Source organism: Choloepus didactylus, chromosome 9 (genome assembly GCF_015220235.1).
Source record: "Choloepus didactylus isolate mChoDid1 chromosome 9, mChoDid1.pri, whole genome shotgun sequence".
In the NCBI taxonomy this organism is placed as follows: Eukaryota; Metazoa; Chordata; class Mammalia; order Pilosa; family Megalonychidae; genus Choloepus; species Choloepus didactylus.
In genome coordinates, this window is record NC_051315.1 from 6,746,504 (window position 1) to 6,764,938 (window position 18,435).

Below are 18,435 nucleotides of genomic sequence, written 5' to 3' on the forward strand. Positions count from 1 at the left end.
CCTAACTCGCACAGGCCCCCTCCTCGGAGGGACTCTAGCAATTTTGTATTCATATTTTTTTATTCCTTTTCATAAAGAAAGCCCCCCAAACTTTATTAGCTTCAGCCCCCCACAAAACTTGTCTCTGCCTCTCCCCACCTCAAGGACTTGCTGGGAGTTAAATGAGATTCTGTTCACGAGGCAAACATCAGAAGATGCTCAGGGAATGTTGCTTCTCTCCAGGACAGCCCAGGAGAGGGGTGGAAGGACAGACGGAATGGCAGGCCCCTTTTAATGTCCCCTTTAGTGCCCACCGGCAGCCCTGCTGCCACGGGAGGGGCCAAGGCCAAGGCGCCCGCTCTCGGGGGCAGCTTCGTCGTGTCTGATGTAGCTCTGGATCCAGTCGAGGTAGTGGCTGACTTTGGTGTAGATGCCGTAGTTGTGGGGGTTCCCGCAGCCCTCGCCCCAGCTCACCAGGCCCACCAGGAACCAGGTGCCACTGAAGGAGGCGACCATGGGGCCCCCGCTGTCGCCCTCGCAGGCGTCGCGCGGGTCCCCGAGGAAGCCGGCGCACAGCATGTTCTCCGAGACCGTGTTGTACATGGCCTGGATGCACTCATTGCGCGGGGCCACGGGAATCTGGATGAAGTTGAGGACCTGGGTGCGGTTCCTCTTGTTCTCGCTGCGGTAGCCCCAGCCGGTCACCACGGTCTTCTGGCCCACGCGCATGAGCTGGCGCTCCGCCAGGCCGCTGTCCGGCAGGCAGATGGGCACAATGGCCTGCGAGAGGGTGGCGGGCTTGGCCAGGTGCAGCAGCGCGATGTCGTTGTCCGTGGTGCTCCTGCTGTAGTTGGGGTGGATGACCACCTCCTTGATGTCCACGTTCACCTCCCACTTCTCAAAGCGCCGCAGGTCGTACTCTCCTGCAGGGCAGAGGGGCTGGCATCAAAGGGATGGCAAGGGGCCTACGGCCGGGAGAGGGGTGGTCCCGCGTCCCGGGTGCCATCGGGGGGCCACGGGTCCGCCCCTCAGTGACTTAGCAAGGGGGACCTTTCCTGCCAAAAGGGGTGGCCGCAGGCTGTTCTGAACTCAGTGCTCGTCTGTGGCCCATGCAGTGAGACAGCGCGGAGGCCCACGGGGCAGGGAAGCTGTGTGCAACGGGCGGGAAGCAGGGAGGCCCGAGGGGTCCCTGGGGACCAGGTCCCCCAAACCCGGGCAGTCGGCCTGTATCTGACCCTCACCCAGCCTGACGAAGAGCTTCTTGCCGTCCTCCATGCAGTGAGCGGCGGTCAGCACCCAGTGTGTGTGGATGAGCACCGCCCCGCAGGCCAGCTTCTTTTTCGAGTCCAGCAGGATCACCTGGACGGGGGTGGGGCGGGGACTTCACAGCGCTGTCCCGAGCAACTCCCAGCTCGGGGACCCCCGGGGCTCAGCGCTGCAGCGGCCGGGGGCGCTGGCTGCCCCGGCAAAGCCCCTCCTGGGTTCCCTGGTCCTGGCGGAGACGTGCTGCTCTGTTCTGGCATTTTCTATTCTGTCTGTTTTACGGCCTTGGGCGTCTCCCCGGCTTTACCTGCGCTCTTTCTGGATTCATCCCCACCACCGAGCTCTGCCCTCAGGGGCTCGAGCCCAGCCTCGCCATGCTCTGGGATCTCAGGCTGCCTTGGGTAGCCTCTCCATCCCGCCTTGGGTCCCACTGGGTCTGTTCAGGGCCCTGACCTTCCCAGAGTCTGTGAGCTCCCAAGGCCAGGGACCCTGTTTGTTGATTTCAGCCCCCACCCACCCAGTGTCTGGCACAGAGGGCACCAGACAAGGGTCAGTTCCCATGTTGAGGCTGAGGGAGGTACTCAGGAGACAAGCCTTCTCCCCACCCTCTCCCTTTCCCGGCTGCCTTACGTTCAGCTCTTCCCGCACACGCCCCCGGCCCCGCCCCCTGCCCTGGCTCCTCCCCAAAGCCAGCGCTGCCCCGCCCCGCTGCGCAGCCCAGCGGGAACTGCCCGGAGGCGGTGCTGCTTCCCCTCTCACCTGCCAGGGGCTGTCTCCCCATTTGGTCGGCTTCCCCTGGATGAGGCGCGGGTTAAGGCGCGGGTCGAGTTGGTCCAGCTGATCTGGAGGCCGCCTGACCTCGTCTGTAGGTGAGTCCAGTTGGCCTGTAGGTGGGTCAACCTGGTCTGCAGGTGGGTCCACCTGGTCTGCAGGTGGGTCAACCTGGTCTGCAGGTGAGTCCACCTGGTCTGTAGTTGAGTCCACCTGGTCTGTAGGTGGGTCGACCTGGTCTGTAGTTGAGTTCACCTGGTCTGTAGGTGAGTCCACCTGGCCTGTAGGTGAGTCCACCTGGTCTGTAGGTGGGTCGACCTGGTCTGTAGTTGAGTTCACCTGGTCTGTAGGTGAGTCCACCTGGCCTGTAGGTGAGTCCAGTTGGCCTGTAGGTGGGTCAACCTGGTATGCAGGTGGGTCAACCTGGTCTGCAGGTGAGTCAACCTGGTCTGTAGTTGAGTTCACCTGGTCTGTAGGTGAGTCCACCTGGCCTGTAGGTGAGTCCAGTTGGCCTGTAGGTGGGTCAACCTGGTATGCAGGTGGGTCAACCTGGTCTGTAGGTGAGTCCAGTTGGCTTGTAGGTGGGTAGACCTGGTCTGTAGTTGAGTCCACCTGGCCTGTAGGCAAATCCACTTGGCCTGTAGGTGGGCTCACCTGGTCTGTAGGTGAGTCGACCTGGTCTGTAGGTAGGTTGACTTGGCCTACTTGGCCTACATCACGTTTCAACTTGTGGCGCTTCTTCTCTGTGGGCTTCGCCACCCTTCCACAGGGGAACTTCACTGAAGGAAGAGGGGAAAGGTGAGGCGGCTGCAGGGAACACCACTTCTGAGACTGCCCTCCCGTCTTTGCCCACCTCTTTTGCCGCATCATTCAGTTAAAAAAAAAAAAAAGATAATTGAAGCAAAGGGCTTAGAATGCTTCATTATCAGCTGCAAATCCCTTTGGGTCAGGTGGTCAGTCAAACAGTTCAACCTACTGGCAAGGGTGAGATCAAGTAGCATCAACTACCTTGCTATGTGTCCTTGGGCAGCTTTGAACAATCAGTGAGAACTGGCAGAAACACCTTTTGCAAGGCTTGAAGTATTGAAGGACCGAAGTAACAGAACAAATGCCAAAGCAAGGAAAAGACAACTTATAAATGGTAGGATCTCCTGGTGCCCTGGTTGGCCCCTGCCCCATCCCCTCAATGGTTTGGTGCAGAGCTGAGGTGTGTTCCCACTGCTGGTCCCTGGTCCCAGTTCCAGAGGGAACAGAGTAAACCTCATGCACATACTGGGAGTTTGTATATCCAGCCCAATCTGTCTAGTGGTGGCTTGAGGACTGAACCAGAAGGCTTGTCGTGGGCTCATCATCCCAGAACCTGCCCTGCATGCAGAAGGCATCTCACAGAGCTCGCTTACAGAACACTGTGGAGATCAGTCAAGTTGTGGCTGCTTGTGGCAAGAGCTTGCTGGCTGTAGGGCATGGAGTGCAGTGACTGGGACCATGAGAAAACTGTTTCTTGGGGAAGAGGGGACATTCATATCCATTAACTGAGGGAATTCTTAGTGTCACACATGCATGCCCAAGACAAGAAACATGCACAAAAAGGATTGAGGAGGCCCCTATGCTTTGGCCTCAAGCTATTCTCTTAAACACATTGTAAAGATAAGCTCTGAAGGAGAACACAAAGGACTATCCACAAAGAAATGGGAAAGCTGTTGTCTTTTTATCCTTTTTTGTTGTTATTAGCTTTTGGCATTCAAGAAAGTCTCTGTCATAGCACTAACTGGATACAAGCCTAAGGAACAGATGCTTCAGAGTCTAAATTCCAGTAATAACACATTAAAATATCAAAATGTCCAGGTTTTAACAATATATTACAGAACATACAAAGAAACAGGATACTGTGGCCCAGGCAAAGGATAAGATTAAAGAATTTGAAATCATCAGTGAGGAAGGTCAGACCTGGAACATACCAAACAAAGACAATTAATAAATAATAAATAAAAAAAGTCCTTATAAGCTCAAAGAGCTAAAGGAAAACATGGACAATGGACTAAAGGAAATCAAGAAAATGAAAGATGAACAAAAGAGAATATCAGTAGAGAGATGGAAATTATGAAAAGGAACCAAACAGAGCGGAAGACCACAGTGACAGAAATAATTCCTTAGAGGGGTTCAACAGCAGATTGGATCAGGCAGAAGAAAGAATCAGTGAATAAGATAATTGAAATCATTCAGTCTGAGGAGCAGCAAGAAATAGAATGAAGAAAAGTGAAAAAAGCCTGAGGAACCTGTGGACACCTTCAAGCATAGCAATACACACACTGTGCCACTCCAATAAGGAGAAGAAAGTGAGAAAAAGGAAGAGAGAATATTTGAAGAAATAATTGATGAAAACTCCCCAAATTTATTGAAAGATATGACTATACACACACAGATGCTCAATGAATTCCACACAGGATAAACCGAAATGGATCTGCACCATGACATATTATAATCAAATTGTTGCATGCCAAAGATAAAGACAAAATTCTGAAAGCCACAAGGGAGAAGCAACATGCCATGTACAGAGGCACCTTAATAAGATTAACTGCTGATTTCTCATTGGAAAACCTGGAGGCCAGAAGGCAGTGGGATGACACATTTAAAGTGCTGAAAGCAAAAAACTGCCAACCAAAAATTCTTTATCTGGTAAAACTGTCTTCCAAAAATGAGGGAGAGACTGACTTTTCCAGTTAAATAAAAACTGAGGGAGTTCACCACCCCTAGACCAGCCCTAAATGAGACGCTAAAGAGAGTGCTGCAGAAGGTTAAAAGGGAAAGCCACTAGACAGTCGACGGAAACGCTTGCGTTGGGGTGGCCACGCCTCCCTTCACCCAATACTGCTCCTCTTTGCACATGCGCTTCTCAGGCGCCTCCCTCTGCACCCCACCCCTACTCCAGCAAGTGGTGTCTGCCCAAGCCAATGCGCGGGGATGGGGTTCCTTGACAGCCTTAAGCACAAGGCCCAGTAGAAACGGAGCCTGGGGAGGGGACGGTGGCCCGGGGGGACGCTCACCTACGGGCTGGCACTCCCGCAAGTCGTCGGCCAGCTTGTAGCCCGGGGCGCAGCTGCAGCGACGCGCGCCCTCCGCCTGCAGGCAGTAGTGAGCGCAGCCGCCGTTGTCCACGGAGCAGTTGGAGAAGATCATCTCTGCGCCGAGAGACGAGCGGCTGGTGGCGGGTGGGGCGCGCGGCTCCCGCCCTCCCCACCCCCCCCAACAACCACCAACCCCCCACGCCCAGCGAGTCCCCGCACCGCCTCACCAAAGGCGCAGAAGCGGCCCTCCCAGCCGCCGTCGCAGTCGCAGTGGAAGGCGCCGAGGCCGTCGACGCACGTGCCGTGCCCGCAACAGGGTCTGTCGCACGGGTGTCCGGGAGGCAGCGTAGCGCACTGGTCATCGTCTGGGATACAGGAGCGGAGGAGGGCGGGGTGTGGGGTCACCGGGACCGCCAGCCCCCAACCCCGGGCCGCTGGTCAACCGGAGACCCCGAGGGGAGGGGCAGGGAGTGGGGACAGGGACCGGCACTTCAGCCAAAGGTCAAGGGCGCACTCACCGACGTACTTGTACCAGAAAGCCAGCTGCGGAGAGAGGGGGAGAGGTCAGGAGGGTCCACCGGGCACCTCCCGGGGCTGGCGCAGGCCTGGCGGATCAGCCTCTCTGCCGGCAGGGGAGGGGAGGGCTCCCAGACAAAGAGGGATCAACCCTTGTTTGCCCCTAACCCCTGGTGCTGCTGCACCCCGAGTAAGGCCACGCCCCCTCCTCCTCTCCCCTGCCAGCCCCAACCCTAGCCCCTGCCCATCTCCATCCTACACCCCCAGGCTGTTCTGCCTCCTCCCAGCCCCCATCCACTCCCTTCTGGGGCTTTCGGGGACCTCTCACTCATCCAGTCTGGGGCACCGAGAATCTGCCTTTCTAACAAGGTCCCTGGTGATGCTGGGATCCATTGCCCAGCCAAGCAGTGACAGACCCAGCAGTGACAGCTCTGCCCTCCAGGTGGGGGGCAAGGGCGGAGGGCGCGGGAGGCAGGGGTGTGGAAAGGCATCTGCACATCTGCTGAGGAAGACCCCTGGGAAAAGAGGCAGTGGGGACGGAGAGGAGAGCCCACCGGCAGTGGGTCAAGGGGTGGAGGCTGAGGGTGAGGGAAGGAGCTGCCCAGAGCCACTGTCACCTTGGACAACCTCCATGAGGAAGGGTGTTGCTGTAGACCACTCTGGGGGTGGCAGCTCCGGGTCCCAGAAGCTGAACTGAGCCCTTGGAGGAGGTGGGAGGGGGCCTTGTCCCTCCCTTACCAAGCTCATCCTCCCACCTGGGCCATCACCAGTTGCCCCAGAGCCTTCCGTCAGATCCCTGGAGCAATCAGATCTTCTCCCAGGAGCGTTTGAACTGAGGCACAGTGTTTGTGCCGACAGACATCGGGGAGTTTCACACCCACCCTGATCAGCAGGGGTCTGATTGGGAGCAGGGATGGTGGCTTTGGGACCACAGAAGAGAAACAGAGAGCAAGCAGTGGTGACCAGTGGAGTGGAGACAGGGACCTTGCCTGGGGTTCCCCAAGCCCACTTTCCCCTGGGGAGCTTTGTTCCTTGCTGACTAAGACCAAAGGCCAGCATCCATCCTATTCATTCCACTCCTCCCCTCACCCCCAACAAGCCGGGAGCACACACAGCGGGAGCCCACCACCTCCCCAGCCTCCACCCCCGCCTTCCGGGCCAGTCTCCAGCCCACCCCTGGGTCGCGCCCTCTGGACGCAGCCTGGGCTGCCTTACTGTGTCCTTGACATTTTTGAAAATCTCCTGGGCCTCCTCCAGGTCACAGGTCTCCTCCACGCACTCCCGCTCCAGGTTGCCCTCGCGAAGCTCCTCCAGGAAGGTGTTGGCACGTTTCCGGATCCGCAGCACCTGGTGGGCACGCTGGCTGCTGGAGAACACGGAGCCTGGGGGTGGTGGTGGGGGGAGATGGGCAGCTCGCTGGGCTGGGGGGCCTAAGGAGAGCCAGGCGAGGGGGGCGGTGTTGCAGGGCTTCTCCTCTCCAGCCCCGGCAGGAATTATTGTCATTCCCAGATAAAGAAGCTTGCTCCTGCGCCTTTGCAGAAGTGGGGGTGGGGGTGGGGGGAGGACGTTGGCTTACTCATCCAAAAAACGGGGATGAGACAATCGTGGAGAATACTTAGCACAGTGCCTTGCACAGAAACCAGCACCCCCAATTACAGACACTGGATGGTTATTCTCATTATTATCATTAAGACTGCAAAGTGAAATCGGTCTTGCTGTTCCGTGAGTACACCTTGTGCCAGCCCATCCTGATGCTGTCACCGGCTCCTTCCTCCCCTCCCTCGTGGAGCGTTCCCCATGCCCCTCCGCGTGAGCCAGCACACTGGGGGATGGGCAGACCTCAAGGGGTGTCTGTCTTGGGTACAGTGGGACAGCCAGGAGAGACAGGCAGTGAATACGAGGGGTCAAGGGGGGCTGTAAAGGCAGGCCAGGAAAACATCCTAGAAGCAGGTATGCTTGAGCTAAAATAGTTGGTGTTGGGGGTGAGGGGGGGAGGCACAGGGCACCCCAGGCAGGCAAGCCGCTCCAGTAGAGGTCTCCCTGATAATGAAGGGGGAACCAGGGCCCTCTCTGTGACCCGCTCCCCAGAGAGTAGAGGAAGGAGCCCCGGGACATGACCACAGGGCTCCCTCCCACCCCCATCTGCCCGGAGGACATGGAGCCGCTCCACCAAGGCCCGGAGGAGATGGTGGAGAGCGTCAAGTCCTGGGCAGGTGTCAGAGATGGCCGGGCCAAGGCCCCGAGAGCCCCAGGGAGGTCCCGGCGAGGGGTGGGAGAGAAGGATTGCCTTACCAGTGGGAAGTGGCGTGCCCAAAATTTCCCAGGTGGCTGCCACCAGTAAGAGACTTGTGATCTGCCACATTCTGGAGGTGCCGACACCTGCCCAAGAAAGAATTCTGAGCTCCTGGCAGCACCCCCAGGCTGCTGCTCTGCCTGCCTGCTGCCATGCCACCCGGGAAGGGAAGGGGTGTGGTGTGCTGGTTTCCAGAGCGAAAGCTGGGGGTGGGGTCCTTGTTCACTACAAGAGAGTCAGCACCCCAGTCTCGCGGACTGTATGGGGCTATGGTCGCACCCCCAGCCCCAGGTCTGAGGGTGAAGAGAGAAAGCCGGTATGAAAGGAGCATCAGCGTGGAGAGGACTATGGGTCTCCCAGGCCCCATTCTTTGGGGGTACGGGGTGCAGCTGTGCCTTTGCCAGACTCATAGCTGAGCTATGTTAGTCATTATTCTCTAGCTTGTATTTATTGGACCCTCGTGGTGTCTTTTAAACCATTTATACGTGGTTCAGAGCCAGACTACCTGGGTTTGAATCATAGCCACACCCCTTACCCTGGATGGTAATGTAGAGCAAGGCACTTAACTGCTCCGTGCCTCAGTTTCCCCATTGGTAAAATCAGTAGAATAACTGGATTTCTGCCTTATAGGGTTATCATGAGAATTAAGTCTTAATCCACATGAAGCTCTTAAAACAGGGTTGGCACATAGTAAATGCTCAATAAACATTAGCTGTTAGTATCTCGGATAAGCCTCACAGCCACTCAACTGTGATCACCCCACTTCCTAGAGGGAGAAATTAAGGCTCCGGGAAGGTAAGTAACTTGTTCAAAACCCACAACCATGTATAAATGGTTTAAAAGACACCATGAGGGTCCAACAAATACAAGCTATAGAATAACGGCTAACATAGCTCAGCCATGAGCCTGGCAAAGGCACAGCCGCACCCCATACTCCCAAAGATTGGGACCTGGGAGACCCGCAGTCTTCTCCAGGAGGTGGTAGAGCGGGGACTCGGAACAGGCCCACGTGGCTCCGGGCCGGGACCTTAGCCACGGCCCCAAATGCAGAACTACCTCCTCCGCCAGCAATCAGGGAGACGTCTGCGGTCTGGGAGACCTAGCAGGCAGGATGGCCCTGTCCCGTCCGCACACTCACTTTTGGCCTTTGCTGACTTCCCCCCGAAGCTGGTTCTGACATTTGTTTGCATCAGAGGGCCTGGGTCTGATTCAGAGGTGGGGTGGGGGTGGGGTGGAGAATGGAGTGTTCTGGACTCTGAGCTGCTCCTGGGGAAGTCCCTGGGCCCTGGAGCCCTGGGTGGACTTCCACTCGTCTAGCAGGGCGGGAAGGGTCCCCTGGGGCGTGCATCCAGGCCAGGTTATGCCCACCAGGACCCCAGCTGGCTGGAGGCACCGTCCCCCATTCCCTCCACTCCAAGCCTCCTGGCTACCCGGGCCTCACCACCACTCAGCCCTCCCGGGCCTTCTGCCCCCATCCCTCGACCCTCCTCACAGGATGGAGTCGAGCGGGAGTGCATGGAGGGGACCTGTGACCCGCCTGGAGGGTAAAATGCTCATGGTCTGGGGACTTACTGGGGTGGGCCACAGAAACGCTGCAAGGTCGCTCTCCTGCCGCCATGACAGCCTGGAGCTCAGGTTAATCCAGAACGACAAATATTTGCTTGGCCCCGGGTGCTGAGGCTCCCTCTTGCAGGTAAACAAACAAGTGCACTGATACTTCCGGCCTGGCCTTCTCTGGGCTCAGGATGGCTCTGGCGTGGAAGCCCCCTCTGCTCTCATTTAGCCTCAGGGAGGCTGGCTGAGGGCGGGGAACACTGTCCCCACTTTGCAGATGGGGAGACTGAGTCCCTGCGGTGGTGTAATTTGCCCAAGATCAGCATAGCTTGTAAGCATTGCATATTTCTTCAAATCTGGGATGCCATTCATTGTAAAATGCAAAAAAAAAAACAGACAAAACCATTGCCTGTTACACATTGACAGCTGGCCTCCTGATGTCTGATGTGTCAAAATCCAAAAAGATATGCCTTGCGGGGTCCCCACCACATCAGTGCCAGACCCTCAGTTCCAATCGCTCAGACATCTTCAAGTAGTGATTACTGTGACCTCTAGTTTGCAGGTGAGGACACCCAGAGAGCTTGAGTTTCTCTCCCAAATAACACCGAGCTGGTGAGTGACAGGCCTGGATCAAAATTCTGCAATTCCTAGCACTACTCAGCCAAGAGAGTAGGAACAAGAGAGAAAATGAAGCAGAATCTGGACAGGCCAGAGTCCAGGGATGCAGGAAAGGAGAATGGCAGAAATGAAGGTTCATGGCCCCTGTTTGCGTCCTGCCCTACACTCCTTCTCCAGATCTGCACCCCTGAATAGGCCATGTGATCGACCCCTCTGGCCTCAGGTGATCACCAGGGGAAGTCATCTGACCCCGGGGTCACTCGGGTCCTTTCCCCCAGCCCCCAGGAGTGGAGTCTCTCAGCTCTCCATCCCTGTGGAGACCCATGGGGACTTGGAGAGACTGTGAAGCCAGGGCCTGGGTGTCCAAGTTTGGGCTTGAAGCAAAGGACGCAGGTGAGAAGGGTGATGGAGATGCTCAGGGAGGAGCTGGGACAGGAGACCGTGGAGTCCTGGCGGGAACATCTTCTGTTCCCCGCAGCCAGACACCTCCTAGTGAGCCCAGCACCCTGTGGGGGCTGCAGAGGGTTCAGGGCCCGCTGTGCACTCATAGAGCCCACTCAGGAGGGCACAGGAGCAGACTGTGAATCTAACAAGGCAGGCTCCCAGGACCCACGGGAATGCCCATGGAATTCAGAGCTAGGGACAAGCTGGGGGGCCGGGGGGGGCTGCCTGGAGGAGGTGGAGCTTCCGCTGGGCATCAGAGAGTAGGCAGGAGTAAAGGAGGAAGGGCCCCTCCCCACCCAAGTGGGGAAGGAATGGGGAGACACAGAAGAGACAGGGTGAGGGGCGGAGGCAACACAGTTCAGGTTTGAGCCTGTGGGAAGTGAGGAGCCAGCCGCCACGGATCAGGTCCAGAAGCCGGCAGGCTGCAGGTGTGACCCCGCACCAGGGGGGCTGCAGAGCCCCAGGACTTGTGGAGCTGCCTACCAGACCCTCCTTTTGCTCCAGGATTCTCCCACAATCTGCAGCAGCCACTGCTCCGGGCTCCCCCACCTCCTGTGACCACCCGCCATCCCCTTCCCCACCCGTCACAACCACGGATCCAGGGGTCTCTGCGCACCTGCCGCGGACTTCCAGCAGGGGATGGCAGGTGACCCTGGAGGCTCCCTCGCCAGGTGCGAGTCACCCCATGACGGCCCGAGTCCACCCGGAACAGCCCCTGCAGAGGCAGGACTTGGGGCCACCGAGCCAGCTGCGATTTGGGGTGAGAGGAGGGAGGTTTGCGCGCAGGGAACTAGCTGCAGGAATGAGGGCGCAGGCCTAGGTAAAACCAGCAGCCGAGGTTCTCCGATGCCAAGTAGCACGGGGGTGTTCTCAAAACCAAAATGATCTTGTTCTGCCCCTCTACCTGACCTTGGGGGTCAGGCTCCCACAGGCTGGAGCTTCAACTTGGCTTCTCCTGGGCTGGTGGCCTGGAGCCCGTGCTTTAAGCTCTCTGGGCCTCAGTTTCCTCATCTGTAAAATGGGGACACTGATAGCACCCACCTGGCAAGAAGATTGAATTAAATATTTGACCTCTGGAGAGGTCAGCTCCCCCCACCCTTACCCCCGGGGAAGTCCTGCAGGCATCCAAGCCTTGATAAGGGGTTTCGCCTCCAAAGCGCCTGGGGGAGGTCAGGGAGGGGGCGGCCAGTAAGCAGAAGAGTTCAAAGGGCTGTTCTTGCCTCATTCTTGTCCCGTGACCGGTAACAGGTTCCAGAAACCACCCTGAGCCGAGTGGAGGGCGGTGGGCTGGTTTTCAGGGGTGCGGGGAACGCGGCTGCAGGTGTCCGCGGGCTGCACGGGGAAGGCTGGAAGGCGTGGGGCGGGAGCTCAGGGCTCACCCCAGGGAGGGTCGGGGTGAAGGAAGCTAGAAGGGGAGTGGGATGGAGGAAGGCCGTATGTCAACGGCACAAGGACGCATGGATTCTTCTCTTTAAAAGTAAGGTATAATTCACGCGCAATTAAAATACATCCTCTTTAAATGTGCTGTTCTGTATGTTTTGACAAATGAGTATAAGTGTAACCAGCAGCACAATCACGATATAGTACGTTTCTATCACCCTGGAAAGTTCCTCTGCTCCCCACCCCCAGCCCCTGGCATGGACTGATCTGATTTCTGACCCAATAATTCGCCTTTTCTACAAACGCATATAAATAGAATCATACAGAATATAGCCTTTTTAAACATAATTTTTTATTAGCGAAATTGTAGGTTTTACAGAAAAATCATGCATAAAATACAGAGTTCCCATATACCACCCTATTATTAACACCTTACATTAGTATGCTATATTTGTTTCATTTGATGAAAGAACTCTTTATAATTGTTCTATTAATTATGGTCCATGGTCACTGTTAGTGTTGTACAGTCCCATGTTTTGTTTTGTTAAAAAAAAAATTTTTTTTAATTAAAGAAGTTGTAGGTTTACAGAAAAATCATGTAAAAAATGCAACATTCCCATATACCCTCCCTACTGTCAACACTTTGCATTAGTGTGGCACATTTGCTACAATTGATGAAAGAATTTTAAAATAGAAGTATTAACTATAGTTCATAGTTTATTTTAAGGGGTATTTTTCCCCATATATCACATTATTATTAACATCTTGCATTAGTATGTTATACTGATTGTATTTTATGAAAGAAGGTTTTTATAATTGTACTATTAACTATAGCCCACTATTTACACTAAGGTTCACTGTGTTATACAATCCTGTTTTATCCTTTCATTTTTATTCTAGTAACATACATACAATCTAAAATTTCCCCTTTTTAACCACATTCAGATATATGTATCTTTATCTATATCTATAGAGATATTTCAGTGCTGTTAATTATGTTCACAATATTGTACTACCAACACCACCACCCATTACCAAAACTTTTTCATCACTCCACACAGAAATTCTGTACCAATTAAGCATTAATTCCCATTTCCCTCTTCCCACCCCAGCCCCTCGTAACCTGTATTCTAGTTTCTAACTCTATGACTTCCCTTACTCTAGTTATTTCATATGAATGAGATCATATAATATTTGTCCTTTTGTGTCTGGCTTGTTTCACTCAACATGATTTCTTCAAAGTTCATCCATGTTGCATGTATCAGAACTTCATTGCTTTTATGGCTGAATAATATTCCAGTGTGTGTGTGTGTGTATACACACACACACACCATTTTACTTATCCATTCATTGGTTGATGGACAATTGGATTACTTCCATCTTTGGGCAATTGCAAATAATGCTGCTATGAACATTGGTGTGCAAATATCTGTTTGAGACCCTGCTTTCAATTCTTTTTGGGTTTATACCTAGAAGAGAGATCGCCAGAGCATATGGTAATTCTATATTTAACTTTGTGAGGAACCACCAAACTGTCTTCCACAGCAGCTGCACAATTTTACATCACCACCAGCAATGAATGAGTGTTCCTGTTTCTCCACATCCTCTGTAACAACTGTTACTTTCTGTTTCTTTAATAGCAGTTATTCTAGTGCTATTTCACACCTAGTGGGTGTGAAATGAGATGACATTGTAGTTTTAATTTGCATTTCTCTAATAGCTGATGATGTTGAGCATCTTTTCATGTGCTTTTTGGCCATTTGTCTATCTTCTTTGGAGTCTGTATTCAAGTCTTTTGCCCATTTTTAAAATTGGGTTGTCTTTTTCTTGCTGAGTTGTAGGATTTCTTTATATATTCTGGACATTAAGCCTTTATTGAATACAATCCTTTAACTGTTTTCCAGAGTTTTGAGGAAGATGGCTTTGCCAGTGTTTGCTATTTGTTCAAAAATTCTGTGAGGGAACAGCTTCCTGGAGTGCCTTGTGCCACCATTTTGGTTGACCAGAAGTCCCCAGTGTATAGCTTTTAGGACTGGTTTCTTTCATTCAAACTACAGTTTTTGTGGTCCATTCATGTTGCTGCATGTATGAATAGTTCATTCTTTTTTTATTGCTTAGTAGGTTCCTTTACCAGTTTTTGGCTATTCTTTTTGTGGGCATATGTTCTCATTCTCTAAGAGTGGGATTCCTGAGTCATGTGGTAAGTGCATGTTTACCTTTGTTAAAAAAAAAAAACCAACCAAAAAAACAGTCAAACTGTTTTCCAAAGTGGCTGTACCACTTTGCATTTTCATCAGCAATGTAAACATGTTCCAGTTGCCCTGTATCCTCATCAGCATTTATATTGTCAATTTTTTTTAATTAGGCATTCTAATAGATGTGGAGTGGTATCTCATCGTAGCTTTAATTTTCATTTTCTTAATCACTAATGATAAGCATCTTTTCATCTGTTTATCTGCCATCCATAAATCCTCTTTGGTGGAGTGTGTGCTCAAATCTTTGGCCTGTTTTTAAAAATTGAATTATGTGTTTTTTATTATTGAGTCTTGAGAATTTTTATACATTCTAGATATGTCATTTGTCAGATAAACATTTTGCAAAAATTTTCTCCTATCCTATGGCTTGTCTTTTACTTAAAATACATTTTTATTGTGAAATTTAACATATATACAGTGATAACTTTCTAAGCATGATTTAACAATTAGAGAGCTAATTTCAAAGAATACTATGGGCTACAGTTCCACAATTTCAGTTATTTCCTTATATATTGTAAAATATATATACATAAATGTGATAACATTCACAGTATAATTTAACAAGTAATTACATAGGTAAATTCAAAGAATCTTATGGGTTACAGTTACACAGTTTCAGTTATTTCCTTATTGTGAAATATAAGATATATACAGAAAGGTGATAACTTTCAAAGTACAATTTAATGAGTAGCTATAGAGTAAATTTCAAAGAATGTTATGGGTTACAGTTCTACCATTTCAGTTATTTCCTTCTAGCTATTCTAATATCCTAGAACTAAAAAATATGTATTTATATAAAGATTCAGTGTTCACAATACTTTGTTAAATCCTATGTTGTTTGTTGCTACCCGTTCCTCTCACTTAATAATCTCTTTCTGGAAATGAAATAAGCTTCAGTGGCAGAGAGATTCCAAAAGGAGCCGAGAGGTCACTCTGGTGGGCACTCTTATGCACACTTTAGACAACCCTTTTTAGGTTCTAAAGAATTGGGGTAGCTGGTGGTGGATACCTGAAACTATCAAACTACAACCCAGAACCCATGAATCTCGAAGACAGTTGTATAAAAATGTAGCTTATGAGGGGTGACAATGGGATTGGGAAAGCCATAAGGACCACACTCCACTTTGTCTAGTTTATGGATGGATGAGTAGAAAAGTAGGGGAAGGAAACAAACAGACAAAGGTACCCAGTGTTCTTTTTTACTTCAATTGCTCTTTTTCACTCTAATTATTATTCTTGTTATTTTTGTGTGTGTGCTAATGAAGGTGTCAGGGATTGATTTAGGTGATGAATGTACAACTATGTAATGGTACTGTAAACAATCGAAAGTACAATTTGTTTTGTATGACTGCGTGGTATGTGAATATATCTCAATAAAATGATGATAAAAAAAAAATAAAATAAAATAAAATACATAAAAAAAAAAAAAAATAATCTCTTTCTCCATCTTCAGGGGTAACTAGGCAATGAGCACCCTAATTGTTCATACTGAAAAGGGGTGTCAACACTATGGAGCTGCATCTGGTTGTTGTTCTTAAAGAGCCTGTTGCCTCTGGGTTTTAGGACTTGTCTGGCATAGGAAAACTCTGGTGGATTTAAGTTTTTGAGAGATAAACTTAGTAAGTGAAACATCTATAGAATCTCAGATAGGGACCTAGGTATTTCGGGACTACTGTTGATTAGGGCTTGGCATTCTGTGGCCATTTGGGATGTCTAGCTGGAGCTTGTGTAAAAGTAACCTCCAGAATAGCCTCTTAACACTGTTTGAAATCTCTTAGCCACTTGTAACCTTATTTTGTTACCTTTCTTTTCCCCTTTTTGGTCAAGAAGGCGTTTTCAATCCCTCAGTGCCAGGGCCAGGCTCATTCCTGGGTGTCATGTCCCACATCACCAGGGAGAGTCATTCCCCTGGGAGTCGTGTCCCTCATGGGGGATGGGAAGGTTAATGAATTTCTTTGCCGAGTTGGGCTTAGAGAGAGAAAGACCACATCTGAGCAACAAAAGAGGTTCTCTGGAGATGCCTCTTAGGCATAATTATAGGAAGGCTTAGCGTCCCTATATTTTCCTAAATTTCCCAAGAGCAAGCCTCAAGATTGAGGGCTTGACTTATTATGTAGGAGGTTCCTAATTTCACATAGTATATATTCTGTGCAAGATAAACAATCAGTGTCTCACATTATCTTCACTTAGTTGTACAAGCATCATCACTCTCAATTTTAAAGAATTATCATAACACAAAACATCCCAGAGATCTTATCAGCCACTAATTACTAATTCCTAGTAATAGTGTAGTGCTGGTAAGGAATTCCTATTAAATATAGTCTATAATATGTAATGGGTAGTTTTTTCATATAACTCTTTGTACCAGTATCATACCTTAGAAGTATATCATGAAAACCCTTATTTATATTTACAGTGCTACTCTGTGGGTTACATGCCTTTAAACAACCACTTTTGATCAAGATCACCTTCAGTGTGGCACTGATACTTATAATCCCATTAATGAACCCTCATTATGGTGTCTGTGCATATTATTATCACTCCCCCTTCACCAGCTTCTGTCTATCTCTAGGTCCCCTATACTCCACATTATAAGACCCTGATTTTACATTGCTCAGGGAGTTCACATTGGTGATACTCTCTCCTTTTGTGTCTGGCTTATCTCACTCAGCATTATGTCTTCAAGTTTTATCCATGTTGCCATATGTTTCAGGACCTCATTCCTTCTTACTGCTGCATAGTGTCCCATGGCATATATATACCACGTTTTGTTTATCCGCTCCTCTGTTGAAGGACACTTGGGTTCTTTCCATCTCTTGGCAACTGTGAACAATGCCACTATGAACATCGGTGTGCAAATATCTGTTCATGTCACTGCTTCAGATTGTGCTGGTTTGGATGTATTATGTCCCCCAAAATGCCATGTTCTTTAATGCAATCTAGTGTTGATTTGGTTGGAATCTTTGGATTAGGTTGTTTCCATGGAGATGTGACCCACTCTACTGTGCGTAATACCTTTGATTAGATTATTTCAGTGGAGGTGTGCCCTGCCTATTCAGCATGGGTCTTAATTAAATTACTGGAGCCCTTTAAGAGCTCAGACAGAAGCTCACTGCTGCAGCCAAAAGAGACATTTTGGAGACGGCCATTGAAAGTAGGCTTTTGCTAGTCCAGAGTTTGCTCCGGAGAATCTAAGAGAGGACAAAACGCCCCAAGAGCAACATTTTGAAGAATACACAAGAGCTGAGAGAGGAGCTGGAACACAACCTGGAATCAGCAGACACCAACTGTGTAACTTCCCAGCTAACAGAGGTTTTCTGGATGCCATTGGTCATCCTTCGTTGAAGGTGCCCTATTGTTGATGCCTTAGCTTGGATACTATTATGGCCTTAAGACTGTAACTTTGTAACCAAATAAACCCCCTTTATAAAAGCCAATCCATTTCTGGTATTTTGCATAATGGCAGAATTAGCAAACCAGAACACAGATCTTCTGGGTATATACAGAGAAGTGAAATTGGTGGATCATAGGGTAATTCAATATCCACTTCTCTGAGACACTGCCAAACTATCTTCCATAGCAGGTGTACCAGTATACATTCCCACCAGCAATGAATAAGCATTCCAATTTCTCCACATCCTCTCCAGCATTTCTACTTTCCTGTTTGTTTAATGGCAGCTATTCTTTAATGGTATCTCATTGTGGTTTTGATTTACATTTCCGTAATAGCCAGTGAAGATGAACATTTTTTCATGTGTTTTTTAGCCATATATATTTCCTCTTTGGAAAAATGCCTTTGCATATCTTTTGCCCATTTTATAGTTGGGCTTTTTGTACTATTGTTGTTCAGTTGTAGGATATCTTTATATATGCAGGATATCAGTCTCTTATCAGATATATGGTTTCCAAATATTTTCCCCCATTGTGTTGGTTGCCTCTTCACCTTTTTGACAAATCCCATTGAGGTACAGAAAGCTTTTGATTTTGAGGATTTCCCATTTATTTATTTTTTCTTTCATTGCTTGTGCTTTGGGTGTAAGGTCTAAGATCTTACCTCCTAATACTAGATCCTGAAGATGTTCCCTAGATTATCTTCTAGGAGTTTTATGGTACTGTCTCTTATATTGACTTATTTGTTCCACTTTGAGTTCATTATTTTATAGGGTATGAGGTAGGGGTCCTCCTTCATTCTTTTGGATATGGATATCCAGTTCTCCCAGCCTATTTGTTGAAGAGACTGTTCAGTCCCAGAACAGTGGATTTGGGGGCCTTATCAAAAATCAGTCAACCATGGATC

The 18,435-nt window shown here is 50.1% G+C and overlaps 1 protein-coding gene across 2 annotated transcripts; it reads right to left on the reverse strand.

Moving 5' to 3' along the window:
• Positions 1–41: 41 nt before the first annotated feature.
• PROC (protein C, inactivator of coagulation factors Va and VIIIa) lies at positions 42–9,568 on the reverse strand. 2 transcript variants are annotated; one of them, XM_037850392.1, is made up of 9 exons: positions 9,460–9,568; positions 7,887–7,973; positions 6,810–6,976; positions 5,597–5,621; positions 5,306–5,443; positions 5,058–5,192; positions 2,002–2,792; positions 1,221–1,338; positions 42–902 (listed from the first exon to the last, which is right to left on the reverse strand). In XM_037850392.1, exons 1-9 carry the CDS (start codon positions 9,503–9,505, stop codon positions 283–285), a joined length of 2,127 nt encoding a protein of 708 aa, XP_037706320.1. In that variant the 5' UTR covers positions 9,506–9,568; the 3' UTR covers positions 42–282. The 2 variants fall into 2 exon arrangements, with proteins under 2 accessions (XP_037706320.1, XP_037706319.1); XM_037850391.1 differs by having other exon boundaries at positions 6,810–7,024.
• Between the last annotated feature and the right edge of the window lie 8,867 nt (positions 9,569–18,435).